Source organism: Leucopleurus acutus (assembly GCF_964270905.1).
Source record: "Leucopleurus acutus genome assembly, chromosome: 4".
Taxonomy (NCBI): Eukaryota; Metazoa; Chordata; class Mammalia; order Artiodactyla; family Delphinidae; genus Leucopleurus; species Leucopleurus acutus.
Window position 1 is genome coordinate 1,068,034 of NC_139146.1, and position 26,977 is coordinate 1,095,010.

The 26,977-nt window shown below is 56.2% G+C and overlaps 1 protein-coding gene across 2 annotated transcripts in view; it reads right to left on the reverse strand.

Annotated features, from left to right (window-relative positions):
* The window catches only part of LETM1 (leucine zipper and EF-hand containing transmembrane protein 1), a 32,505-nt gene that overhangs the window by 3,226 nt on the left and 2,302 nt on the right, over positions 1–26,977 (reverse strand). Inside the window, exons 2-13 of one of the 2 annotated variants that reach the window (XM_082838209.1) lie at positions 25,041–25,101; positions 18,893–19,304; positions 14,976–15,119; positions 14,220–14,357; positions 13,371–13,574; positions 7,985–8,104; positions 6,442–6,573; positions 5,984–6,127; positions 5,439–5,570; positions 2,391–2,525; positions 1,392–1,582; positions 171–309 (exon numbers count right to left, since the gene is read on the reverse strand). In XM_082838209.1, coding sequence (XP_082694335.1) covers positions 171–309; positions 1,392–1,582; positions 2,391–2,525; positions 5,439–5,570; positions 5,984–6,127; positions 6,442–6,573; positions 7,985–8,104; positions 13,371–13,574; positions 14,220–14,357; positions 14,976–15,119; positions 18,893–19,304; positions 25,041–25,101 — 1,952 coding nt within the window. Of the gene's footprint in view, positions 1–170; positions 310–1,391; positions 1,583–2,390; positions 2,526–5,438; positions 5,574–5,983; positions 6,128–6,441; positions 6,574–7,984; positions 8,105–13,370; positions 13,575–14,219; positions 14,358–14,975; positions 15,120–18,892; positions 19,305–25,040; positions 25,102–26,977 lie in introns of both variants that reach the window. The other variant, XM_082838208.1, reaches the window with a different exon arrangement.

Genomic DNA, 26,977 nt, shown 5'->3' on the forward strand with positions numbered 1-26,977 from the left:
CGGCCAGGGCTGGGCCGGGGAGGCCAAGCAAGAGCCGGTGGCCTGCTCTGGACGGACGGCCTCACTGCCCTGACTCCACTCTGTTTGCGGCGAGGGCAAGACCAGCCCCAGGGGCCTCTAGGGTGGACGCACAGGTGGAAAAGGCTGCCAGCAAGACCCCCACGACCCACCTTGACGAGGTCGTCGATGTTGACCTTGCCGTCCTTATTTTCGTCCAGGGCCGAGGCCAAGCTGATGAGCTTGTTTTCGGGAATGTGCTTGATTTGCTTCATGGCACTGATGAGCTCAGCAACGCTGATGACGGTCTCCCTGGGGAACACAGCCCGCATGCGGCACAGCTGGCGCCCCCTACAGCCTCACTGGGGCCCCGTGGGTCAGACCTGCCCTGGACAGCCCCTCCCTCCAGAGCTCCCTCGCCCCGTCCTCTGGGAACATCCAGCCAACTTGGACACAGAAACAGAAACCACCGCCCCGTCCAGGGTCTCCTGTGTGTGCGCAGCCACCCAGCGAGCCCGGCCTCTCCAGTGGGGACGAGGCCAGTGGGTCCCTCAGGCCTGCCTGCGCCCTGCTCAGGGTGGGAGGGGCTGAGTATGGCCACACTGCTCTCCGACCAGGTGGAGGGCAGTGGGCCCACACAGCACAGCAGGTCAATCCAAGAGGGGACACTGGCCTCGCCCGGGGGGAAGGGCCGCTGACCTGAGGACAGCGGGGGCCCTGCAGCCAGCCCGCCTGCCTGCCCCCTGGAGACGTGGGCGCTCATGGTGCGGTGTCTGGCCCACGGGAGCGCCGAGTGTCAGTCACTACCACCTGGGGGGGTTTCATTTGCCCGGCAGCCACTCACACGACACTGGCCCCCGCTGGCCGCTGTCCCAGGCATGTGGGACACACCAGTGCAGAGCCGGCCCCCACACAGGGGGTCATTATTGAGTTGCCTGTGTGTAGGGGTTCAGGAAGAGGGAGGAGGCTGGAGGAAGGGGAGAAGGGACAGGGAGAGGCTGGTGGTTCCCAAGGGAGCGGTGATCCGAAGGACACTGTGGAAGGACCGGTGACAACATCCTGGAGAGAGCTGGGGGAGGGGCGGTGGACACAGGGAGAGCAGGCAGCCGCAGCCCAGGTCCTCCAGACGTGGGCTGACAGCGCTGCACCGTGTGTGCGTGCGCTTATGTGTGTGAGCACGCGCGCGTGCAGGGAAGACCCAACTTGGGGCCGCTTCAGTGACAGTGTCGTGGAGAAGTGGGGACACCTGGGTTCTGGCTGCAGCCGCTAGGTCAGAAGGGCGGGGCAGCTGGTCACCAAAGCTGAGAAACGCGCTCCGGTCAGAAAGGCCCTGGACCCCACCCCACCCCCGCCCCCCGGGCTCCAGGCCCCCGGCAACCGCATCGCACACTCACCCTGCAGGCGAGCCCTCGGCGGCCACGCCCAGCTTGCCAGCCTTCTGATCGGCCTCCAGCTGCGTGAGCAGGTTGTCGATCTGCCCGATCATCTGCTGTACCCGCTTCGTCAGCCTCTTGCTGGCTTTAGACTCTTCCACGTAGATTTCTTTGCCAGTCTTTGAAAGTTCCTTCTTGATCTCCTGCAAGTCCTAATAAAATTGTTTGCTTGTAAAAAGACTGCCTTAAAACTAAAAAAGAAACCTTAAGTTCACCTTGCAGAAGTACTAGGTTAACCCAGACTCCATCATCAAGGTGGAAGGTCTAGGCTGTGCGCGGAGCAGTCCCACTAACTGGAGCCACAAAGCAGCAGGCTTACTGCTGTCTATCATGCAAATTGGTTCTCACTGCAAACTCAAGCACTGTTTTTGTAGCAAAGGAAATGAACTCTGTCCTGAACCCCCGACTTTCTTCCTGACGGTGAAAGAATCCAGGAATGGTGAGTGCCTTCTTAAATTCCAACTTGTGGTTTTCCCTAGGAACAAGCGTTACAGGGAAGAACGGGAGGTGAGGTGGGGACTGGAGAACCCACGCAAGAGGGCTGCCACGACAAAGTTCAGAAAATAACAGATTATTTTTACCAATCTTAAAATAAATAAATAAATAAATAGTATGTAAGAAAGAAGTCTCTTTTGGGGAATCATGAACAAAAATAAGATTTCATATACCAAGTGACCAGACTGTTCATCTGATACCTTCATGTGTTTAGAAACTAAAAAGATATATGCGTGTCATCGACAAGGGCGAATGGCCAGCATTCCGGGGGAAAGTGACAGAGTGGGATGACTAGAAAAGCTACTGAATAAGATTTACTTAAATTCAGTTTTCTCTCCAAAGACCATTTGGCCAGCTTTTCCCTTATCTGACGGAGGCATCACTGAATACTCGGGCGATGCAGCCTGGGTTTACTGTGTGTGTAGCGTCAGCCCCGCCCCCACCCCCCCTCCCCCAACGCCGCACCTCGCTGTAGTCCTGGACGTCCTCCTTCAGCAGCTCCAGCTCCTCCTTCTCTTTCGTCAGAGATTTCTTCTGACCCTTCAGTTTCGAGCAGGCGTCACTGAGTATGTCAATTTCCTCCTGAGTTATTTCCTCTTCCTGGAAAGAAAATAAACAAGCAAACCGAAACCCTACATGAAGGGGAGTAACTGGCTTTCCCCCGAAGGCTTGGCCACTTTTCTATCCGTGTCCCGTGTCCACACTGCGTGTGCCAGTCTTGGGCTCTGGGCGAGGCGACAGGCACCTGCAGTCACCGTCTTCGCTCTCCGAGGGGCCTCCTGCACCCGAGCGCACCTGTGCAAATGTGTCCGGCAGACGTGCATAGCCACGGAGCGACCACCACCCGACAGAGAAGTATCGTCACTCTGAAGGTTTCCTTGTGCCCACGTCCCCACCCCCACCCCACTGGCCTGCCTTCTGCCACGACAGCCTCGTTTGCTGGAATTCTGACAAACGGTAACACATGGCTCGAGCTCCATCACCCTGAGATTCACCCACATGACGGTGTGTTCCTTCTGACCGCCGTGCTCAATTCCATCCGCAAATACGCCAAACCTGCTTCTCTCCATCGTTGTGGCTATTCTAGGTCCTCTGAATTTCCGTATATGTTTTAGAGTAAGTCTGTCAATGTCAACAACAAAGCCTGCTGGGATTTTGATGGTGTTGAATCCACAGATCGGCTGCGGAGAATTAACATCCTACCAACACCGAGTCTTCACATCCACGAGTGCAGTGAAGCTCTCCATTTAGTTACTGCTTTAATCTACCTCAGCAACACTTTACAGCATCCTGTACAGGTCTTCATATCTACTTTCAAACTTATCCCTAAGTAGTTCATTTTCTGGATACTACTGTGTGATATGCTTCTTAGAATTTCAGCTTGATTGTTCATTACTAGTACAAACAAGTACCATGACCTTTTAGGTGCTCACGTCATCCGTGGATAGTTTCGCTTCTGTGCGATTTTCCTTGTTTTTCTCTAACCATCCTGGCCAGTCCCGCAGTCCGATGCTGAACCGGTGGTGACAGCAGACGCCCGTGCTACCGTTAGGGATCCTGTGACCGCAGGGCCACTCTGGCTGCTTTAAGCGGGGTTGAGAAGGTTCGCTCCCGCTGGTTTGCTGAGAGACCTTTTCAACTGAGAAGAGACGCTGAATTCTGCCAAGCGCTTTTTGTGCATCTGCTGAAATGATCGTACATGGTTTTTCTCTTGAGGCTGTTAATGTGCTCGTTACATTGACTGATTTTTTTGTATTCCTTGGACAAACCCCACCAGGTCACAGTGTATTATCCTTTCTACAGAACAGCTGCATTTCACTTACTGGAAACTTGTTGAGAATTTCACACCTGTGTTCAGGACAGATGCTGGTCTGTAGCTGTCTCGTATCCACCTGGTTTTGGCACCAGGGGACGCTCATCTCAGAATATCCTCTCCTCAACTTTCCGCCAAGAGCTTGTGTAGCACGGGAAGGGTTTATTCTTTACATGTTTGGACTCACCAGCAACTTCACCCCTGAAGCCATGTGGGTCTGGGGCTTCCCCTGTGGAGAGGTTCTTCAGCTACCAACTCAATTTCCTAGAGCTATCCAGGCCTCTGTCCGAGTAAATGGTCAATACCGGTAAGACCCAGCCTTGTGCCGCAAATAGGAAATGGCGGTGCCCGACTCTCTGTGGCGTCTCCCCAACAGCCAGGGCTCTTCGGTGTAAGCTTTCAAAGGTTTGTGCTCCTCGCTGAGACACCCTTGGCGACCCTTAGTTCGTAAGCTCTCCGGAGAGTTTAAATGTCCTTTCACGTCTAAGTCTTGAATCCACTGGAAATGGAATGCATCTGTTTCCATGGAGACAGCCAACCATCCTGGCCCTACTGCTGATGAGTGACCCCTTCTCCCAGACCCCGCTCCATGGGCCCGACCAGGCCCTGCCTCTGTTCAGCTTCCTGGCCTCAGCCCCAAACTGCCTTCAAAATGACCCTGGTACCTCGGTTCCTGACCCTTCCCAGGGTCACCCTTCAAGCCTAGGTCAGCCCAGGCTCCGGGACCCTCCTCCTCTCAGCCTCTCATCAGTGACAAGAGCGTGTGGGTCATCTGTCTCCTGGGCCATCACCGGGTGAACAGAGGCTCACCGGACTTGTCCCAGGCTACGCCGGCCCCTTCCCACCCCACCACACCAGCCCTGCAGCCCACAGTTCCCTTCACCAAGACCCCCGGTGTTGATGCTTTATGCTTTCTCTTCTCATACGCACAGGACTGGAGGACACTCCTCCCTGAGGCCCTGCAGTGGGGCCCTTCCCTCCACCTCCAATGACCCCGCGGGGCCCATCAGGGATCAGTCCCCATCCACCCGGCCCTCAGGACACGTGACGAGGCCCACCCCTCCACCCAGGTATCAACACACTCGACTTCACGCGCACCCCCCACCACAGCCTCGTCCCCCCTCTGACCCCTCTGAATGCGGTGGTCCCCCACCCGCCCCACCCCGGGACCTCGCTGGGAATCCCCAGACATAAAGCTGCCGTCCTGGTTTCTGTCTCCTATTCCAGCTGCCCGACGCTGCTGCCGCCCATCTAGTAAACACCTCCTGCCCCCAACACGCCTTCAGAAGCTGCTCTGCCCATCATGCTCCGTGTGCCAGGGGCCACCTGGCGGTTCCCCCGGCAGAAGGCGTCTCATGAGGAACATGGGCTACAACCACGACGCCGAGGCCGCCAGAAGCGAGCACCCCCAGCGCGCACCGCACGTCGGACCCCCTGCGCCGGGCAGCTGGGAAGGGGACAGCAAGGGGGGCTTCCCCGCTGGGGGCCCTGCCACGCAGAGCACAGGGGCCGCAGCCAGGGCAGGGCCGCCTCACCCTCCCCGGCCTCGCTCTCCTCGCCCCTCGACCATCCACCGTCACCCTGAGAAGCCAGGCTGCGGCCTTCCTGCCCCGCTTCCTCGGGAGCCCCCACCCTGCAGGCAGGCTCGCTGGCCCTGTGGTGCGGCTCCAACACCGCTCCCTCCAGGCGGGCGCCGTTACCTTCAAGCCCTCTAGGACGGGCGCGCTGTCCGTCAGGGCCTCGGACGGCAGGGTCACATCAGGCACTTCCGGCTGCGGCTCGACCACCAGCCTCCCAGGGGCACCTTCTGCCACCACTTCAGGCTCCACTTCCTTCTGAAACGCAAAGCCTCTGCCGGCTCAGCACCACCCGTCAGACCGTGGCCTTCCCAGGCATCCACACCGGCAGACGTGCCGCTGGCCAGAGGGCCGCCAGGCGCGGGGCAAGGTCTACAGAGCCCGGCCGGCTGGCAGTGGGGTCTGCCTCCACCCGGTTCCGCCGCAGGACCCTCCACGTGGGCTCAGCGCGTGAGGAGCGCAGTCACGCAGCTTCTGCATCCACGCCCCAGCACCTACGGGCTGCCGGAGGCCTCGGTCAGGTCGCCACAGCCTCGAACCCCAGCTTCGGGGCCTCAGGGCCGGCCGCTTGCGCTGACTGGCGCCCGAGCCGCAAGAGTGCGTCTGCCTCCCCGTGCCCCCACCCCACCCATGGGCCCAGCCCTTCCACCGCCCCGCTGCCCGCTCACCGCCGCCTGGGACCGCCTCTGCAGCTCTTTCTCGCGATGCTCCTGCTGGATGGCCGCCTCCTCCTGCAGCGTGGCCTCCAGCTTTGCCTTGTTGTCCACCTGCTCGCCCTCCACCTCGGCCACCTTCACCTGGGCCTCCTTTGCCTTCAGGGAGGGGACACCCGTGAGCGCACTTGGAAGCGGGGCAGGCACACCCCCACCAGAGCAGCCCACATGGCGCCCGGCCCGGGTCTCGGGGTGTCTTGGCCATCAGGGCTTGCTCTCCGAGGAGCAGGAACCCCGGCTGCTGGGAAACGCCCTGAGGACCCCAAGGGTCACCTTCTGCACGCACCGCAGGGCCCTCAGCGTGCAGAGGGCAGACAAGAAAGGAGGGGGCGAGTGGTGGGTCCGGGGGCTCCCCCAGAAGGGAGAGGGCCCCCGGCAGAGTGAGCAGCAGAAGGGGGCCTTGTAACACGCACCACAATCTCCGGAAGGGTCTGCAGGGTGGACTTGAGCTGGTCGGCGGGAGAGAGGGTGTCAGGAAGGTACATGGCCCGGGACAGGATGAGCAGCGACGTCGGGATCTCCTGGTGCAGGTGCAGCTCCAGCCACTGGAAGTGGGAGGTGGAGACCCAGACTCACCTGCCGGCCTCATCCCACCCACATTTCCTGTGACCCGGGCAAGGGCTTCTGGCCCTGGAACTTCCCTCTCTGTTCTGGTTTGCGTAGGGGAGGGGAGGAGGAGGACACTGGTGGCAACAACCACGGCGGCACCTGAGTGGGCGGACCCGTACGTCCCCCGAGCGAGTTCTCCCGGGAGAGACCCCGCAAGCTCCGAAGGGCCTATTTACCGCTGTGCTAACGCCCACTGCCCGCCTCAGTCACGTGACACCCCGCAGCGAGGCCGCTGTGCTAACGCCCACTGCCCGCCTCAGTCACGGGAGCAGGAGAAACCCCGCAGCGAGGCCGCAGGGCTTATAAAACACAGAGCGAGACGGCCAGGTCCCGTTCCCAAAGTTCTTCACTTAACGATGGCACAGAAACTCCAAAGGTGGCGCTGGTGAATTCATTCGGCGTTTGAGGTTTGCACAGCTACCATGAGCTGGGCACTGTTTGAGGCTATTTTAGTGACACAGACAATGTTCAAACTGACAAAAGAGACCCCGACAATGCTTGGACACAAGGTAGACACAGAACAAAAGATGGGGCGAGAAGAACTCTCAGAACGGGGAGAAAATGCCGAGCACAGGTTAAACGACGAGAGAAGGAAGACACCTGAGCCCTTGGAAACCGAAACCCCCCGAGTCCTGACATCCCTCGGGCACAGTGCCCCACACTCGAGTGCCCCAGGTGTGCTCCAGCCCAGGCGGACCCAGGGCACCCCCCACAGAGGAGGGTCTGCGAGGGGACCCTGTCGGAGACAAGGGCAGTGAAGACAAGGACGAGAAGGCACCGCCCACTAAGCACCGTCTGTGTCAGCAGGGGGGGCAGCGGGTGTCAACAGATCTCTGTCTACCCTGGGAAGACAACCCGAGGGGGTGCCCAGCTGGCGCCCTTCCCCTTTTGATACGAAGGCTGAGTTGCTGTGAACGTTGCCTACCCATCGTCGCATCCACTCAGACCCATGCCGGCGGGGCAGGCCTGGGCCCTGCAGAGCCAGCCCCTGGCTTCTGCCCGAGGGCCCTCTGAGCGGCCGGAAAAGCAGGGTCACTCAGACCCAGGCTGCCAAGGGCAGGGGCTTCGGAGGTCGGCCTGGCCTGGGTCCTACTTCCCCACACACCCCTGGCCTCAGTTGAGAGTCGTACTAGAATTTCAAAGGAAGCTGACCTCGTCCTCTGAGTCCACAGAGACGGGCGGGGGAAGAGCAAGCAAAGGCAACCAAGAGCTGGGGAGGGAGATGCGAGCGGCGGGCCGCCAGCACGCGGGGAGCGCGCACAGGCCCCGCCCAGGCGGCCGCTGAGCCGGAGCACCTCCCGCCCCCTGCTGGGACGGAAGGGCCCCCACCACGCCGCAGGGACGCACCTGCTTCAGCTGGCCCCGCAGACGGTCTTCCGTGACGCCCAGGGCCCGCATGCCTCGCGCCCGACACGCCGCCTGTAGCTCCTTGACGTTGAGGCTGTCCACGCCCTCCTCAGCGATCAGCTGTCAAAGGAAGCCAGCAGTTACCTCCTGAAGGGTCACTACGGGTCTGTGCTGTCTGCATTCGCACGCTTGGGAACTAAGTGTCTGATTAGAAACCACCTTCCTGGGCTTCCCTGGTGGCGCGGTGGTTGACAGCCCACCTGCCAATGAAGGGAACATGGCTTTGAGCCCCGGTCCGGGAAGATCCCACATGCCGCGGAGCGGCTGGGCCCGTGCACCACAGCTGCTGGGCCTGCGCTCTGGAGCGTGCGAGCGACAACGGCTGAGCCCGCGTGCTACAGCTGCTGAGGCCTGTGCGCCTAGAGCCCGTGCTCTGCAACCCCCCGCTCGCTGCAACTAGAGAGGGCCCGTGCGCAGCAATGAAGACCCAATGCAGCCAAAAATAAATAAATAAAATAAATACATTTATAAAAAAAAGAAAGAAACCACCTTCCTACTATGCTTTGCCAAACACAAGATAAACCCCCACTACCAAGGCCCCAATTCCAGGTTTGCAGTGATCAGACCTTCTGACAGAGGGTGGGACCTTAGGGTCAACAGCCAGGACCCACCCCGAGATACGAAGACACCCACTCAGGGCCTGCTCTCTGCCCAGGGAGCAGCCCTGCTGCCCGAACCCCACGCTTCTCCCGTCCTGCACTGTGCAGGGACAAGGGGAGAGGAGAGGAGGAACAAAGGGCAACAGTGCCACCTGCTCCCCCATTTAAACCCCCCAGTGACCCTGTGAGGAGGACACGACCGCTACCTGCATCAACTGTGAGACAACCGTAGGTGGACGTGCAGCCACACAGCTCCTCCCCGTGGCTAACACCTTGCAACGTGCAGTATCAAACCACCGCCGGGACGCGATGACGAGCCAGTCCAGGCAGAAGACACCTCTGTCCCCACGAGGACCTCACAGACACTCCCACCCCCTCTTGACCCCTGGGAACCAACCACCAATCCGCTCTTCGTCCCTGTGACTCTGTCACTTGAAGAGCATTACAGGGATGGGACTGCACAGCGCACAGCCTCTGGGGACTCCTTGAGGATCCACGCGGTGTGTGTAGTAATAACCCACTCCTTTCCTTAGTGAGTACACTGCCTGGTACAAACGTCCTGGTTTCACCGTTCGCCCGTGAAGGACAGCTGGGTTGTTTGTTCCTTTCCCCGTCTTCCCGTGGGGCACGTGGATCCCGTCTGCACTTGTCTCCTGCGCTTCTGAGCACATGTCTGCGTCCATTTTCAGGGGCTGCTCTGGTATCACATGATGCACCCACCTCATCACGGAGGGAACGTGGTGGCCTCCTCCCTTTATCCTCCCGCACTTGTCGAGCTCATCCTAATGTCACCTACTGACACAGCGCCCCATCTTCGCCTCCACCATCGCACTTTACTTAGAAGACACACGAGCAGAAGCAAAGCCTGGTGCTTGTGTTCTTTCTTCCTGACGCCCTAAGGTTCCTCTAGGCTCTGCTGATGGCAAATTGTCGTAGTTTTCCTTCACCTGGGAACGTCTTGATTCCTCCCTCGTTTTTATCTTTAATTTTTATTTTTGCTGAATCTAGGATTGAATTGACCGAGTTCTTTTTTTTCAGCACACGAAAAATACTTTCCAGTTCCTTCTGGCCTCCATGGTTTCTGATGAGAAATGCACTGTCATTTGAATTGTTTTTCCTGCAGGTAAGATGCCATTCTCTCTCACTGCTTTCAAAATTATTTCTTTTTTTTTTAAATAAATTTATTTTTATTTTTGGCTGCGTTGGGCCTTCATTGCTGCGCGCAGGCTTTCTCTAGTTGCGGTGAGCGGGGGCTACTCTTCGTTGCGGTGCATGGGCTTCTCACTGCAGTGGCTTCTCTTGTTGCGGAACATGGGCTCGAGGCGCGAGGGCTTCAGCAGTCGTGGTGCACGGGCTTAGCTGCTCCACGCCACGTGGGATCCTCCCGGACCAGGGACCGAACCTGTGTCCCCTGCACTGGCAGGCAGATTCTTAACCACTGGGCCACCAGGGAAGCCCCTCAAAATTACTTCTTTGTCCTTCACGTTTGCTCATTTGACTATGGGTCTTTGTGTGGCCTTCTTTGTGTTTATCCGGTCTGAGGTTCACTCAGCGTCTTAAATCTGTAGATGCATGCCTTTTACCGAATCTGGGGAGTGGCCCACGGTCAGGATGGCGCTGGCACCCACTGCTTGTCTTCTTTTCATTCGCTTTGGGGTCCTCCTGGTTCTCAGCACGAGGAGTGATTTTCAGCTGAAGCTGGACATTCTGGGTATAATTCTGGGTATTACGCTATGCGATCCTGGCGCTCACTTCCATCTTCTGTCCTAACTGGCTTCCTCTTGACAGTGCTCTGGCATGGGGGTGTTCTACGCAGCATTTGCAGGTGGTGTAACTGACAATCTGGCATCTACTGATCCAAACCAACGGACAAAGTTGTTTACGTCTCCCCTGCTGCCTGGCTTTCCTGGGCGTGCTACAATCATATTTCAAATCCTCCAACCACAAACTCTGACCTCTGCTTCACGTCCTACCCAATGAAAAACGCCTCCAGCTGACCACTCCCGCTGACCAGTGATGAAGGCTGTCTCGACTCCTCCCTCCCCTCACGTCCTGGTCCCCTCTTCTGGGGAACTGTGAGCACAGCTTCCTTCCAACAGCCCTGAGCTCTCTGTGGCATCACTCAGTCATTGTAAATTACATCCCGGAACGGATGAGATCTGGCCTCCACTGAGGCCAGGGGGAGAGGTACTTCTGAGTCTACTGGGAGGGGTGGGTGGAGTCTGGCCTCCCCGCTAGGCTCTGCATGCCTCCCTGGCTGGGAGGGGCGGGAGAACCTCTTACTGGCCCCTCCTGACACCACTCCAGCAGGGAAGTATGGAGAGTGCCTTGAGACTGTCGGGTGCCAGCGGAGGCCAGGCCCCCTGCTGGTCTCTACTGACACCACAGGGGGCAGGGGGCCGGGGATGAATGAGCCAGCTCCTCGCGGCCTTCCCCGATACCATCCCAGCTGCTACAGCCTGAGGGTGGCGGTCCCAGCCCCACCGCCACTGTGTGTGTGTTGGGGGGGGGGGGTCCGGGGAGGGTCGGGGTGGGGAGACACTGTTTCCTGTGGCGTCTGGCTGGAGCAGAGCCATCACTCTCTGAAGTCTTCTGTCCTGCTAGGTGGCCCCGTTCCTCTCCTCTGACCATAGGATGGGATTCTAAAGTCTGTCCTTGTTGGTGATTATGGCTTCTTCAGCCCCATGGCTGGATCTATGAGGCACAAAGACCTCCTGTGTCATTCCTGGGGTCCCAGGGGCTTCTCCCCACTTTTCAGAATCTTATGTATGTTTTTTACCATTTAACATCCACGGGAAAGTATGCCCCCTCCACCTTCTCAACAGCAGAGGTCTGGCCACCGCCCCACCTCACAGGAATCTGAAGCACTGAGGTGAGGTGACTTGTTCAATTTCACAAAGCTAGTGAGTGGCCAGGACACAACCCAGGCCTCCTGCCTTCATGCTGCCTCTCCCGAGGAGGGGCAGCCGCACGGCAAATTCTCCAGAAGAGCAGAGAGACAACTTCTCTTCATCCTTACAAAATGCAGTGATGATCTGCTTCTGGAGAACAAGAGAGACAGTTTTACCTGCAGACGGAAATCTTGGAGGATGGGTTTAAGAGTGATCAGACCAAGAAGAGAGGATAAGTAAACCACACGTACAAAAGGATGTAAAATACAGGAAGAGCATATGTGATGCAGGGACCGTGAGCGGTCTAAGGGGAACATAACCCATGTCGGGGGGGTGGGGGGGTATTTAATGAAATGATGGAAGCACCACAACCAGGAAATAGGATAAGCACAGACACAGACATGCCTAGGGACGTTACTGTATAGCTGCTAAAATCCAAACAAGATGTAACAAAATCCAAACATCTCGGATGCTGCCGGAGAAAGATGGACACCTTCAAAGGAACAATAATAGGCCTGCCAGCTGACATGCACTCAATGGCATCTTTTTTTTTTTTTTTTTTTTTTTTTGCGGTACGCGGGCCTCTCACTGCTGTGGCCTCTCCCACTGCGGAGCACAGGCTCCGGACGCGCAGGCTCAGCGGCCATGGCTCACGGGCCCAGCCGCTCCGCGGCACATGGGATCTTCCCGGACCGGGGCACGAACCCGTGTCCCCTGCATCCGCAGGTGGACTCTCAACCACTGCACCACCAGGGAAGCCCTCAGTGGCATCTTTAAATGTAGAAAAAAGAACTGCAAGCCTGGAGTCCTACACCCAGCAATACCCTGCAGAATGGAAGGTTAATACAGACAAATCCATACAAACGCCACTGAGGGGACTCCTCAAGCGGAGGAAACGGTCCGGGTGGAAACGCAGGAAGGAAGGAAGGGGGTCAGGAGGGTAAATACGTGGTGCACACACATCAACTCAGCAGCAAAAGCGCGTGCGATGCAGAGGCGGGGCCGGCGAGTGCAGCTGGGACCTGGCGCGTGGCAGGAAAAGCACTCAGTCCCATTAGACTCCTGTGTGTCGAGGAAGCTCGTTGTAAACTCCAGAGAAATTGCTAAAACAATAAGTAAGGAGCAAGCTAATGGAGAGTGGATGGAAGAGTAAACGTTTGATTAATCCAAAAGAAGGCAAGAAAGGAGATAAAGTGGAACATGAAACACACAGGACAAACAGAAAAAGAGTATGGACTAAAACTACAACTGTAAGACAGAGGGTCGTCAGAGCAGATGAAAACAGTAACAAACACAAGGCAGAGAGGATTCAGGAAGCCTGTAAGTAACAAGAGGGAAGATCAGCCCCGAGGCAAGCTGGTGGAGCTATCCGAAGACTAGGCGCCACAGACTTCAACGCAGGCAGCGTCACTAGGGAGAACGAGGGACACTTCGTGACTTCCTGAGACACACACACTGCACGGGGGCAGGCAGGCGGCACAGCTCCGGAGCAATCTGGTCACGGGCCAGGACTTGCTTTTGGCCTCCTGCCCTTTTTCCTCAGGAGCCGCCATTCTAGGTCACTATTTTTATAGGACCTATCAAAGATCTGGGGCATAATTCACATTAATAGGTATTTATTAGAGGGTTCTTTAGGGTAGCAGATTAGCTAAAGTGACCGTTAACAAACTAGGACACGTTCATATAGTGAAACACTAGGCTGCCTTTAAAATCCACCTTTTCAGCGACTACGTCCCACCACGGGAAGGTGTGCTGTCACGGCGGCTGGAAACCGTGTGATCCCAGCACTCACCCCAGGAGACACAGACGAGCCCCGAGCGGGCTGTGGGGGCTCACCTTGTCGTCGGCCTTGATGGAGCGCAGCCTCATGGTGAGCTGGAAGCGCAGGAAGTTGTTGGTGCCCATGGACTGCAGCTCCAGCAGCTTGCACAGCGCCACCAGCTGTAGGCGCGTGAGGTTGTCCAGGGTCAGCTCGTCCTCAAACAGTTTGGAAAACCGCATGATCTCCTCGTTGCTGGGTCTCTCACCCGTCTCTCGGATCTGCGGGAGCCATGGTAAGGGTCACCACGGGTGGGCTGTGTCCCCCACACCCCCACGGCCTCGGGTCACACGCCTCAAGTCAGGAAACAAAGCAGAAGGGGCCACCCACACCCTCCCTCAGCTCCGCTCACATCTCCTACCGGGAGTGGCCCCTGCGACCCAAAGCCCTGAGCGCTGCCTGGCTGGGCTCCTGCGAGCGAGGCGGCCGCGCAGGGGATGGCATCCGGTCCCTGGCCCTTGTCTGCTACACCAGCGGAGCCGAGGCGGCTGGCCGGGAGGAGGCTGGGGCCTCTCCATGCTGGGCTGGCCTCCCGCACCGTGGGCGTGGCTATGGGGCAGTCTGCCCCTCCTTCCCAGCCCAGCCCCCTGCTGGTCACAACTGTGGGGTCTTAGGGTCCTGCCAAACTCTACCTCCCCCAGGGCTGCTGCAAAGTCCGGAGACCCAGGCCAGGGCTTGTGAACGTAAGTTCACGTTCTCGGGGCAGCAGGCTTGACCTCCAGGAGCCCCGCCCCCATTGTGCACAGTGAAAAGGAGGGAAGAAAGGAGAAAAGGCACGCTCCCCAGATAAGGCGGGCAGCCCCGAGGCGCTAACCAGCACTGGGGACCGACAGGGCAAGGCCTCAAGGGACGACGCATCACAGCACCTTCTGGAAAAACATGGCGAAGTCTTTGGTGGCGTCCCCCTTGGCTGCCTTGTTCTTCAGAGCCATCTCCTCGATGGTGTCCTGCAGAAACTTGGCCAGCTCCAACTTGACCCGCAGCTCCTTCTTCAGCCTCTCTTCCTGCGAAGTCAGAGAGGGCACTGCACTCCTGGGTTCCTGCCCCGCACGGCTTCCTGGACGGCGCCGGTCCGGCAGCTGCTTCGAGCCCCAGCATGAAGTGCATGTACACCCAACCCAGCGCTGCCACATGCCTCCTGAACAGCGCTTCCTCCACCCACGAGCTCTGTGTGACCCTCCCCCCACCCCCGCCAGAGAAGGGCTGGCAAATTCCATAAAGGGCTGGCCTGTAACGCTTTCAGGCCCTGCGGGCTGAGCCGTGTGAAACGTGGAGGCCACCAGACAACACACACACGACAGGCAGGCATGTCCCCAGAAGGCCTTACTGACCAAAATGGCCCGTGGGCTGGAAGTCTGCCAACCCTGCCCTAGACCCGTCTCGTCCCCCACGAATGGGTCTCGACCTGTGGCTCAAGAACACTGGTCTAGAGAAACTAGAATTTAAGACACATTTTAAAGAGAAGCAAACCTGAAACCAGCATCTATTAAATAATCACAGCACAGCATGACTGAATCATGAAGAAAACATAAAATTTAAAAACATCTAACATCTGAAATGTCAGTCATAAAACAATGCGGCCTTGTAACTGCTTTCAAACTGGGTCAAAACGAGCCGGTCACCTTGATGGACTGGGTCTCGAACGTGGACGGTAACATGTTGGGGAAGAGCTTTACGGCAACAGGAAGCAGGAACTCCATGAAGGGCACCACCACGAAGACCAGGAAGGGCACCAGGCGGAAGAGGTCGGCACAGATCCGGAGGAACTGGAAAGGGGTGGAGGGACCAGAGGGTGACTGGGGAGCATTTCTTGCACAGTCGTCCGCAGGAGCAACAGCAGGCGCCTCGCAGGGAGCAGACAGGGCTCCGGAGGCCCCCTGAGGCCAAACCACAAGGTGACGCCTTCAGAAAAGCTGGGTGAAGCTACCTCCCTGCATGGAGAGGCACCCGTCGCCGGATGCTGCCAGTGAGCCACCCCCCAGGGCGTTTGCCAGGTGCCCACCGGCCTGGCAGACAGCTGGATGAGACTGACAGACGGAGGACTGGCCACTGCTGGCAGCAGCGAGGGCCTCCGGGGAAGGCTGCGGCCACAGCACGCACTCCAGGCGCTCTGCGGAAAGGAGGGCCGAGTGTTGGCGGGGCACTTCTCTTGTGTTCCCCGACACGATCGGTTAGATTTAAGACTATGTAACACAGCAATGATCAGGGAAAAAATCCAAGTGCCTCACTGATGCAAACAAACCACTGCTGAAGACATTAAGGAAACGTGCGACGTGAAATAATCGACAACCCCTGGGAACAGCGGACACTGCCAGGCCTCCAGCAGCTCACCTGCCCCTGCGCCAGTGCCTGCTCACGCGTGCTCCTTCCACTCGGAACCGCCTGGGTGCACGGCAGCCGAGACTACACTCCCCGCATCCCCAGCTGTGTTTCCACCGTGACTGACGAGACCGTCTTTGGAGGAGTGACGTCATTTCTACTAAGGGCCTCGTTTCTGGCTGGCACCACTTTCCATGATGGTTGCCCTCCCCGGGGGTCAGGCGCCACCCACCCTGCGACAGCGGTCACTGTGATCACCTGGACAGGCTGTTCTCTCCACTTGTGAGGGAACGCCCTGAGAGCACGCAAATAAACACCCATCTCTCTCCCTAGACACACTCATCACGGTTCCTCCCAAACCAGCCTCTACTCTGATGGTCACAAAACGGCAATTTCCTAACTCAAGCCCATCTCCCCATTTATCGACCTCGCTTTGCACCTTCATTTTTCTATTTATTACCAAAATGGGCTCAAGGATTCCCATGTTTTTCATTTGTTTATAATTCATTATCATCTATATTTTTATGCTCAAATGATCCCAGATATGACCCTTCAAGTTGGTGCCTATGTTTTTTAACATTCTTCCATTAAATTATTTTTAGCAGTTCTATCGAGGTTTAATTTACGTACCGTAACATTCACTCATTCTAAGTATGTAATTCAATAAATTTTGGTAAATTTATAGACTGAAACCATCTCTAAAATCCAGTTTTAGAACACTTTCATCGTGACAAAAAGTCCCACTGTGTCCATCTGCAGTTAACCTCCATTTCCACTCTGGGGTCTAGGCAAACAGGGATTTGATTTCCTTCTACAACTTTGCTTTTCCTGAAAATTTTCCACGCACAGAGCCAGCGTCCAGCTTCTGTTACCAGTGTATAAATGTCTAGGATTATCATGTCCTCTTGGCAACCGGACCCTCTCGTCACCATGAGTGACCTCTTTTGCCCTGGTAATCCTGCTCTAACGTCGACTCTGTCTGATATTAACGTTGGCTTTCCTGGACTAGTGTTAGCACCACTTACCTTTCTCCATTCTTGTACTTTTAACCTATTTGTGTCTTTACATTTAGATGTGTTCCTTGTAGAGTGCACAGAGTTCAGTCTTGCTTTTTTATTTAATCTGACAATATCAACCATTTAGTTAATAAAACTAGAAAAAGAAAACACCATACGACCATCTAAATAGACACAGAAAAGATAAACAACAAGAATGTACTGTATAGCACAGGAAACTATATTCAATATCTTATAATAACCTGTATCATGAAAAATAATCTGAAAAATATATATACATAATTGAATCACTTTGCTGTACACTTAAAACTAACACAATATCGTAAATCAACTATACTTCAAAAAACTTAAAAATAAATAGTAAAAAAAAAGTAGATGCAGAAAAAGCATCTGACAAAATCCAAAATCTGTTCCTGATAAAAAGTCTGATGGAATTTACAAAAAAGATACTAGAACTGATAACTGAGTTTGGTAAGACTGCAAGATACAAGATCAATATATAAAAATCCACTGTATTTCTATATACGAGCAATAAGCAGATGGAAAATGAAATTTTTAAAATTCTATTTACCTACAACAGACAGAATGTGGAAGCAACCCAAGTGTCCATGGATGGACGATGGATAAACGAACTGTGGTCCATACACACAAAGAGTGTCACTCAGCCTTAAACAGGAAGGAAATTCTGACACCTGCTATGGCGAAGGTGAACCTTGAGGACATGCTGCGCAGTGAAACCAGCCAGTCACAAAGGACAGATCCTGTGTGATTCCACTGCTATGAGGTCCCTGAAGGGTTCAGATTAAGAGAGACAGAGAGTAGATGATGGATGCCGGGGGCTGGGGGCCAAGGGGTGGGGAGCTGTTATTTAACAGGTGCAGTGTCAGCTTAGGAAGATGACAAGAGATGAAGAGTTCTGGAGACAGATGGTGGTACCGACTTCACCCCAGTGTGAATGTACTTAATGCCACAGACTGTATACTTAGAATGCTTAAAAAGAGTAAATTTTAGGTTGTGTATGTCACCAGTGAAAAAATTCCATTCACAATACCATAAAAAATATGAAGCCACACACTATTGCTGAGGGAAATGGAAAAAGTCCCGTCTTATTCCCCACTGGCCATCCCCAGAAGGGCCCCCATTGTTTATTTTCCAGCCTTTTCTTATTTTCTGACACAGGTTATTCTAGTGCCACTGCTGTCCCAGCCCTTGATCAGTTATGCTTCCAAACAGCCCCGGTTCCTCTCCATGGGGGTGGTTAGATCCAAGGGCTGGGAGTCAGGGGTGCTCATTGCTGCTAGGCTGGGGCCCCAGACTGAAAGGGAGCAGAGGTTTGACAGCATGAAGGATCAAGGATCTGACGAGCGCAATTTAACAAAGGCAGAAACTAAGTCACAAAGCAACAGCTTCATCTGTGACAACTCAAAGAAACTGGGGGGTAACTTTCAACAATGCACTTGGCATAAAAGGATGGATTAGCAGTTTATCCATTCTAAAAGAATCACCTATATGGCGAGGGTGCCAATCCTTCAACATGCTACACCTTAAGCAAGCAATTAAAGCTCCAAAGGAGGACTTCCCTGGAAGCGCAGTGGTTAAGAATCCGCCTGCCAATGCAGAGGACACGGGTTCGAGCCCTGGTCTGGGAAGATCCCACAGGCTGTGGAGCAACTAAGCCCGTGCGCCACAACTACTGAGCCTGCGCTCTAGAGTCTGTGAGCCACAACTACTGAGCCTGCGAGCCACAACTACTGAAGCCGACACGCCTAGAGCCGGTGCTCCGCAACAAGAGAAGCCACCGCAAGGAGAAGCCCGCCCGCACACCGCAACGAAGAGTAGCCCCCGCCTGCCGCAACTAGAGAAAGCCACTCGCAGCAACGGAGACCCAACGCTGCCAAAAATAAATAAATAAGTTTATTAAAAAAACAAACAAACAAAACCCCCCACAAACTCCAAAGGAGGAGCCGTGAGCACACTTCAGGCAGAGAACAGAGCCCCGGGGGACCCACCAACGTGGTTATGGCTGCGCCTCCTCTACAGAGCTGCGTCAGCCCCAGCGGAAAATCAGGAACCCTGAGGTGTCTGAAAGAAACATTCAGCTAACTCAGGCGAGAACTAAAGCTACTGCAGGACAATCTCTTGCTGTGACTTTAGACACTTAAAGCAACTGACAGGTGACCCCAGCAGGGGCACACGCCCATTACCTGCCTGCGCTCTCGACGGGTCAGGCTGTGGCCGTGGAGGATGCGCCAGAGCATGCGCGCGGCGATCTTGGTGTCGATCCAGAGCAGGCGGAAGCCGTGGTAGTAGTGCTTCAGCTCATCCAGGACCCGCTGCCCCAGGGGCTTCCTCACGGCCGCCTCTGCGGGGGGGCTGTACACGGGGCCTCCTTCTTCCAGCTTCTTGCTCTTGTCCTTTAGGGACCGGAGGGACTTCTCCACCACAGAGTCATCGCCCAGCGGGGGCGAGGAGTGCCAGCAGCGCACAGGAAGGAGCCTCGGCCCTGCGACCACCACGCACGTGTGCTTGGGCCTCAGAGTCCAGCAGCCGAGGGGATCGCCTCGCAAGGAAAGGTACACGGGGTGGATGGGACTGCAGCCGCCAAAAAGAAGTTTCCTTGAAGAGGGAAGAAAGAAGCCAGTGGTGAGGGGCCAGCCTTGCTATGACCTCCTGGCAGCAGCACAGACCACAGCCGGATCAAAACCTCACACCCAACGTCCCAGCATGTAGGACAGACTCCCTGCCCCTTCCTGACGCCGGAGAAATACACTCACTGTGGGGAGCCAGTCCCCACGGCCTCAAAGGAGCAGGTCCAACACAAACAACCAGCAAAGGCTTCACCTCCAGACAAGACAGACCCAACCTCTGGGTGGGTCTCCCAGGCCAGCCCTCTCCCCAGCAGGTGACTTTCTACAAAGACCTGCGGTTCCTGAGCAAGTCTGTCATGAAAACCAGGGAGGATGTTCCAATCGGGGTGACCCGGATCTGTGCATCAGCTGACCGAAGGCCTCTGGGCAAAAGGACACAAAGGCCAGGCCTCCCTCTCCTCCCCCTGCGGCTCACTCGGCTCCCGCACTGGCCTCCTTGCCCACGCGCGGCGGCAGACCCCAGGCCCAGAGCCTCTGCAGCCATGCCTGCCTGGACACCCCACAGGTGCTGGCTCCGCCCTGGGCTTCCTTGGGCCCCCCGACCTGCGAGGCTACCCTGGTGCCCACCTCTCTCAAATGCTCACTCACACGCGGGCCACCTCCCACTGGACCATGGGCTCCACGAGGCCCAGTGGGGAGCCGCCTCCACACCACAGCGGGAAGCTGCAGGGGCTTCCGGAAGTGGGCACCTCAGAGCCCTCTCCATCGGCAGCCTAGCAGGCCTACAGGGCTGCCCAGACCCCCGGCCGCCAGAGAAGGCCAGTCTGCTCTGCCGGGCCCCAGGCAGCTGTGTCCTCGGTGTCTGCCTGCAGGACAGCCGCTCGAGGAGGGCCACTCGCTGCAGCCTGAGTTTCTGCAGCCAGGACCCGGCCCTCCCCAGCTCTCGGTGCCCACTAGACCTGGCACAGTCCAAGGTCTGGGCATGACGAAGAGGTCCCCTTCCAATGGCAACACGTGATGGAAGGCCATTTACAACCCAACACTGGAACAATTTACCCACACAATTCTCCTTCCGTGTTTCACAATCTTCTCATCTCACGTGTCCCTTCAGAAACCTCTCCCTGCTCACGCACGAATCCACCACTGGGTGGCCAAAGGCCCACTCACTTGAGAGGCTGTTTATCACTGACACACCCCAGCTTCTTCCCACCTGTCCAGTCATCCCTGTGCACCTGGCCTGCTGCCAGCAGCGAGGACCCGAGCTCTGAGCAGACCATCCCAGGTCAAACTCCAGCTCCACCACTGACGGCTCCGTGACCTTGGACAAGCAACCTCTCTGCTTCAAGAGCACCCCTCGTGGATGTGTGCGGGCTAACACACAGGAAGTACCCAGAACTGTGCCTGGGGCACAGCAAGCCCCATTAAAGCAGTTGAGAAGCCACCAGTCAGGGCTGGAAGAAAGCTGGGACATGTCTAGTTTAGCTGCCTTTTTTTTTTTTTTTTTTGCGGTACGCAGGCCTCTCACTGTTGTGGCTTCTCCCGTTGCGGAGCACAGGCTCCGGACGCGCAGGCTCAGCGGCCATGGCTCACGGGCCCAGCCGCTCCACGGCATGTGGGATCTTCCCAGACCAGGGCACGAACCCGCATCCCCCGCATCGGCAGGCTGACTCTCAGCCACTGCGCCTCCAGGGAAGCCCTAGCTGCTCCTTTTATGCACGGGGAACACTGAAGGACAAGCAGGGACGGCCCACCTTGGCTCTGGCCTGTACAGGCGGAGACAGCTGGCAGATGGCACCCCCCGCCGGCCTCTCTTCTGTCCCGAGCCCCTCGGCCCCGCAGTCAACACCTAAGCCAGGAAAGGCGGGTCCCTCGAGCCCGCCCTGTCCTGAGTCCTACAGGCTGGGGAACAGCCTTGCCCAGGGCACAGCAGCACCGCTGGCTCAGCCATTACTCTCTGTGCCTCAGTCTCACCTCTCAAAGCGGGAGATGATCACGCCCACACCTCCTGTCTTCATCAAGCTTAATTAACCAGTTTTCCAACCCAGTTGCCAAGGAAGCAAGTGACTTCCTCGAGGTGTGATGTCAGTCACGAGGGGCAGCCAAGAGGCAAGGACAGAGACCCATGAAAACAGACCAAGCAGAGAGACATGGGGCGCGCCCAGCGAGGGCCATCAGGGCCCCCAAACCTGGCTGTCTTCTCGCATGTTGGAGAGACTATTAACCGTCTAGCCAGAGAGATTCAGCTACATTCCAAAAGCACAAAATAACAAAACTAACGCGGGCACTGCTGCCTTTCCTCGGGGAGCTGCGACAGACAGCATCTTCGAGCAGGCAGCTCCTGCTCTGCCCTGGCCCACCAGAGCCCAGGCGTCAGCCTCCTGGAAGTGCCCGCTCCCCTGACTGCCAACACGTGGGAACGTCCCTTTCCCAGGGGGACAGCATGCCAAGACAGCAGCCTGAGGCTGGGCCAGGGAGGACGCCGACCCTCCACGTGCCCCTCAGCTCCTCAGGGCAGACAGGAAAGGGAAGGCGGGATGCAGCAACAGGCACCGCGACCCAGAGGGTGTTCCAGAAGTGCAGGTGCCTGCAGGACAACATGCCCCTCAGCCGGGACCTGGAGCCCTCGGGGCCATAGGACATCCATGCGAGGGCAGCACCATCTCCAGCAGCTCAGTATGTCTGCAACGAACCTTACACGCGCTCCCGCTAAGGGAGGCTTAGAAACAGAAGCAGCTCATCAGCTCAGCTTTTCCCACTGAATGGGGTTCGGCGCTTGCGGGGGTCTCAGAACCGCCTGCTGTTTCACGGTCTGACGGCTCATTCAAGTTGTGGGTGCTTCCTCTCTGCCTTTGTTTCTATGATAAGGGAGGTGAGAGCAGCTAGACAATGTCCACGATGTTATCTTGGATCAGAAACTCCCCCACTCACCCTTCAGGGGTCTGGACTGTTTCCATTAAGACTGAGATTGCAGGGCTTCCCTGGTGGCGCAGTGGTTGAGAGTCTGCCTGCCAATGCAGGGGACACGGGTTCGATCCCTGGTCCGGGAGGATCCCACATGCTGCGGGGCAACTAAGCCCGTGCGCCACAACCACTGAGCCCATGCGCCGCAACTTCTGAAGCCCGCGCACCACAACTGCTGAAGCCCGCGCGCCTAGAGCCTGTGCTCCACAAGAGAAGCCACTGCAATGAGAAGCCCGTGCACTGCAAAAGTAGCCCCTGCTCGCCGCAACTAGAGAAAGCCCCAGTGCAGCAACAAAGACCCAACGCAGCCAATACTTAAATAAATAAATTTATATATTAAAAAACCCCTGAGATTGCAAAATGACTGTTAAAAAAAACTAATACAAACGAGTACCACTTACAACCACTTATCTGTGTGACTCAAGATTTCTTACGTTGTGCGATCAAAATAAACAATAAAAATTCCTGGATGCTGAGACTGACATAAGACTTCAACTCTCGTCTATAATTCCTAACCTGAAGTGTGTGAGCTCAGGACGACAGCTTTACAGTTCTCACTGTTTCACTTTCTAATCAAAGTGTTTAACTTTCTAAACACTGTGAACTTAGAAAACACTAGAGTCTTTATTTTTTGCTGTCATGATAATGCGTGAATGACTACAGCTCTCTGATAACAGAGCTGGCTACTGAGATGAAAGAAAACTGAAAAACTGAAGCAAACGCACTGGCAAGGAAGAGACAAAAAATCACTGCTGTGCACTAGGCAGCCAATTAGAGCTAAAACAATCAGCAGAGCTGTGTGAAGTGGCCGGGCACAAGAAAGCGTACCCAAATCAGTAACTTCCACGCCGCCAACAATCACTTAGAAAAGATAATGAAGAGCGAGTCCCCTCAGCCCCACCAAGTACAGCGCATCTGGGAACTGTCTTAAAGGCCATGCACGTGGCCTGCATAAGGAACACGACAGACCCTTTTCCGAAAGAGGGAAAACAACTTACGGGTGGAAAGACCATGTGTGATTTTAAAAGTTAATATTCCCCAGTGATGTTATGGGTTTAACGACATTCCAGTTACAATCCCCAAAAGACCATCCTAGAATGGAAATAATTCAAAAGTTGGTCTAGAAGGACTGTGGAGAAAGGAGGCAGGGGAGGCCTGGCCCCCAGCAAGTGACAGGTGCAGACTGTCCCCTGCAGGAGAGGCAGGCACGCCAGCCCCGCAAGCGCCGGGGTCACTGACCCATGTGTGGCGCCGCCCCACCACCTGAAGAGCTAGGCCACACAGCAGAACTAACCTGCCTCAGCGCTCAGTACTTTAAAACCAGAGACTTCACACCGAGACCCAGACTTCCAGCTTCTCCTGAAAAACCCTGACAGTTGACCCTGCGGGACCACATCCTTCACGGCAACCATGACCGCACCCCCAGGTCACCGGTCACCCGTTTCCAGCCACCCACTGGGCCCCAAGCCCCTGAAACGCCAGCCGCCGATTAAAGAGTTCACTTAGAACTCTGAAATCCAGAAAGAGTAAAGATGTTCTACACTCATACGTTAATGCCTCCACATCACAAAAAGAGGTTTCGTGGCGACAAAGTCTGGTGACTATCAGAAGAGGAGCCTAATTAAAATCAAAGCCCAGAGCTGGCTGGGAGCGCTCCGGCAGCAGGTGGGGGCCTGCAGAGGCTGCTGCTGGGAGGGGCTTCTGAAAATACTTTGTCGTGTCCCCACCAAACACTGCCCACGCGCCCATTCTGCTCCACGAAGACACCTGCTCATGGGTGGAAAGGCTGGGCCCGGCTACTCATTTTAGGACTGTGTAAGAGCCAGAAAACTGGAAATCCGCTTACATACACTTTTGCTTTAACAGCAATCCAGTCTTCACGTACAGCTTGTGTACTGTTCGCTTTAGGGAATGAAATCTGTCCCAGGGAGCATCCTCCAGAAGTTTCATAGCCAAGATGAGGCAACACATCAACGATCTCAAATGAATGAGAAAACCCGAGGAGCCCACAGCTCTACAGACAAGGGGTCGTAAGGGCCCAGCACTCTCACAGAGGAAGGATCGGGCGTGTCGAGAGGCACGAGCTCCACTCCAGGTACCCGGGGCAGGTGGACATGGACCCGGTGCCGACAGCAGTCTGGGTGCCCCACCACACAGGTGAGGGCATCAGGAGACTAAGCTCAGGGGCTGGGCAGGGATGATGACTGGCGAGGAGAGTACAGCAGCCCTGCGGGAAGCTCAAGTCCATGGGTGACAGTGGACAGGGGAGTGTGGGCGCCACTCCCTCCAGGAAGCCCTCCAGCCTCTCAGCAATGCCACAGAGCTCCCACCACACTCCAGATATGGCCCCAGGACCAGCAGGGCAGGCCCCGTGGCCAGCGGTCCATCCACATGGCCTTCTCCGAAGGACCGAGCGCGGTGCCAGGGAGGGTTTGCCTGTGTGTTCACACGAAAAGCCACTGGAAATGGCAGCTGTGTGAGTGTGGAAAAGACTCGATACTGTAGGCAGCCTGTGGTTACCACTGCATGTTTCAAAAAACAGATACATAAGGAAAGAAACCAGAATAAAATACACCAAAAGGCTAATAATTTCTGTAACAGGTACTGGGATTATGAGTGTTTATTTTCCAAATATTCACTAATGTATGTGGTTGCGTATTTCAAGGTGAAAACATACAGGTTTAAAAGAACAAAGAGCAGGAACGTAGGCTCTACCACCTCCCCAAACCGAGAGTCGCGCGTCACCTGAGCACTTTCAAGCCCCCACCTACAAACGGGCAGAGGGTGACGTTTATCTACTTACATGCAGCTCGTCAACCCCGCGGTGCTGGCACACCTGAGGCAGGCACGATCCCCCGCACGACCTGCGATGAAAACAGAAAAAAGAAGTCAGCCTCAAACCAGGAGCTTCACACTGGCACCATCTCTTGTAAGCTAAGTCTCCGGAAGCTGAGCGAAGGCTCTGTCCCAGCTGGAACGCGGTGTCTTGGAGGCAGTCCCGGGGCGCAGGCACCCTACCTTGGGGCCCAGGCCCTGGCGGCCCTTCAGGCCTCCCCAGCTGGGACCGCCCCCCACCAGCCCCGGCTGCCTCTGGCGGGCAGACGCAGGGCGCACGTGACCCCCAGCACACAGAGCAAGGCAGGGCCCCGTCCCAATGTCCCAACACGCCCCCGCCCGCACGGGCGGTGGGGGCCGTGAGAACTGCCAGGACAACCGACGCCAAGAGTGAACCAGTTCTTGCATAAACAGTACTGAGGAGTGCGCGGCACGTTTTCAGGATTTTCACGCGCTTTTGATGCTTTCTCTAACGCTAGTTCTCAAGCCCTTCCTCCAGCTGAGGCGGATCCACTTTCCTTGTTCCCCCAACAGAAGCCCCCCACCTCGAGACCTGAACTCAGAAACGGGCCCCGCGGCAACCAGACCAGCTGCCGCAGCGCCCAGAGCCCCCTGGCCTGCCTGCCCCCCGCACGCCGCCCTGCCGGCCCCTTCCCATGCCCTCCCACTCTGAAGGCCTGGAGAGCAAACCCGGGGGTGGGCTCCAGGCTCTGCCCGCCCCCTGCCCCGGCACAGAAGGTGGTGGGTGTGCCACCCCCTCCTCCCGAGGCCCTTCTGTGTCTCTTTCCCGACAACCACCCTGAACTCTGACCCCAGCTGGGTCTCCTACAACTCACTGCTACCCTAACTCCCCAGAGTTAGTCCTGGGTCCACAGACGGCCCGCCACTTCAAACACCAGTTGCAAGTGGGGTCCCCAGGCTACCCACACTCCTGCCAACTACAAATTCGGGGTATCCATGACCCTCTCGGTTTTGATAATTTGCTAAAATGGCCCACAGAACTCAGGGAAGTACTCTATTCACTACTGCAGTTTATCATAAAGGATACAGATGAAACGCCAGACAGGAAAGTATATAGTGCAAGGTCTGGGAGAGTCCTTGAGCACAGGGGTTTCTGTCCCCACTGACTGGCACGTGCCACCAACCCCAAAGGTCCCCAAGCCTCCCTGTTCAAGAGCTCCTATCTTCACTGCCTAGACATGACTGATTACATCCTTGGCCACTGGCAGCTGAACTCCATCTCCAGACCCCCTCTGGAGGGGAAGTTTGGGTGTGGGTCTGGAAGGTCCAATCCTCTAATCACAGGTACCTCATTAGCATAAACTCTGGGGTGTGGGAAAGGGACTCATTATGAATAACAAAAGATATTCTTATCATTCAAGAAATTCCTAGGGTTTTAGGAGCTCTGCCAGGAACCCACGATGGGGCAAAAGAGACCAAACTTATTTCTTCCTATCCCACACCATTCTTAACCTGGCTTCCAGTACACCAGGCTCTTTGGGTTCTCCTCCCTAAGCTGCTCCAGGGAGGATCCTCCCTGCCCCATCTCCAGATCCTCCCCAGGCACTCCGTACCTGAACACCTGTGGATACACGAGACCCAGAAGTCCGATGGGCACCTCGCACTCAACAGCTCCAAGAACTCCCGGCCCCCCCCACAGCCTGCTCCTCCCCCGTGCTCCCGTGTTTCAATAATGGCCAGACCAATAATGGCCATTCAATAATGGCCTGCTCTCACACCCAGTCCTTGGCAAATCTGGTCAGCCCACCTCTACAAGTCCCAGCCCACTCCCAAGTCCGTGCCACACATAGCAACTTCCTCCCAAAGAGTACAGTGTGCAAAGGGCAGGAAGCAACTCTGGAGAAGACACCACCTTAGCCCAGTAATTGAGGTCAGCACAGCCAT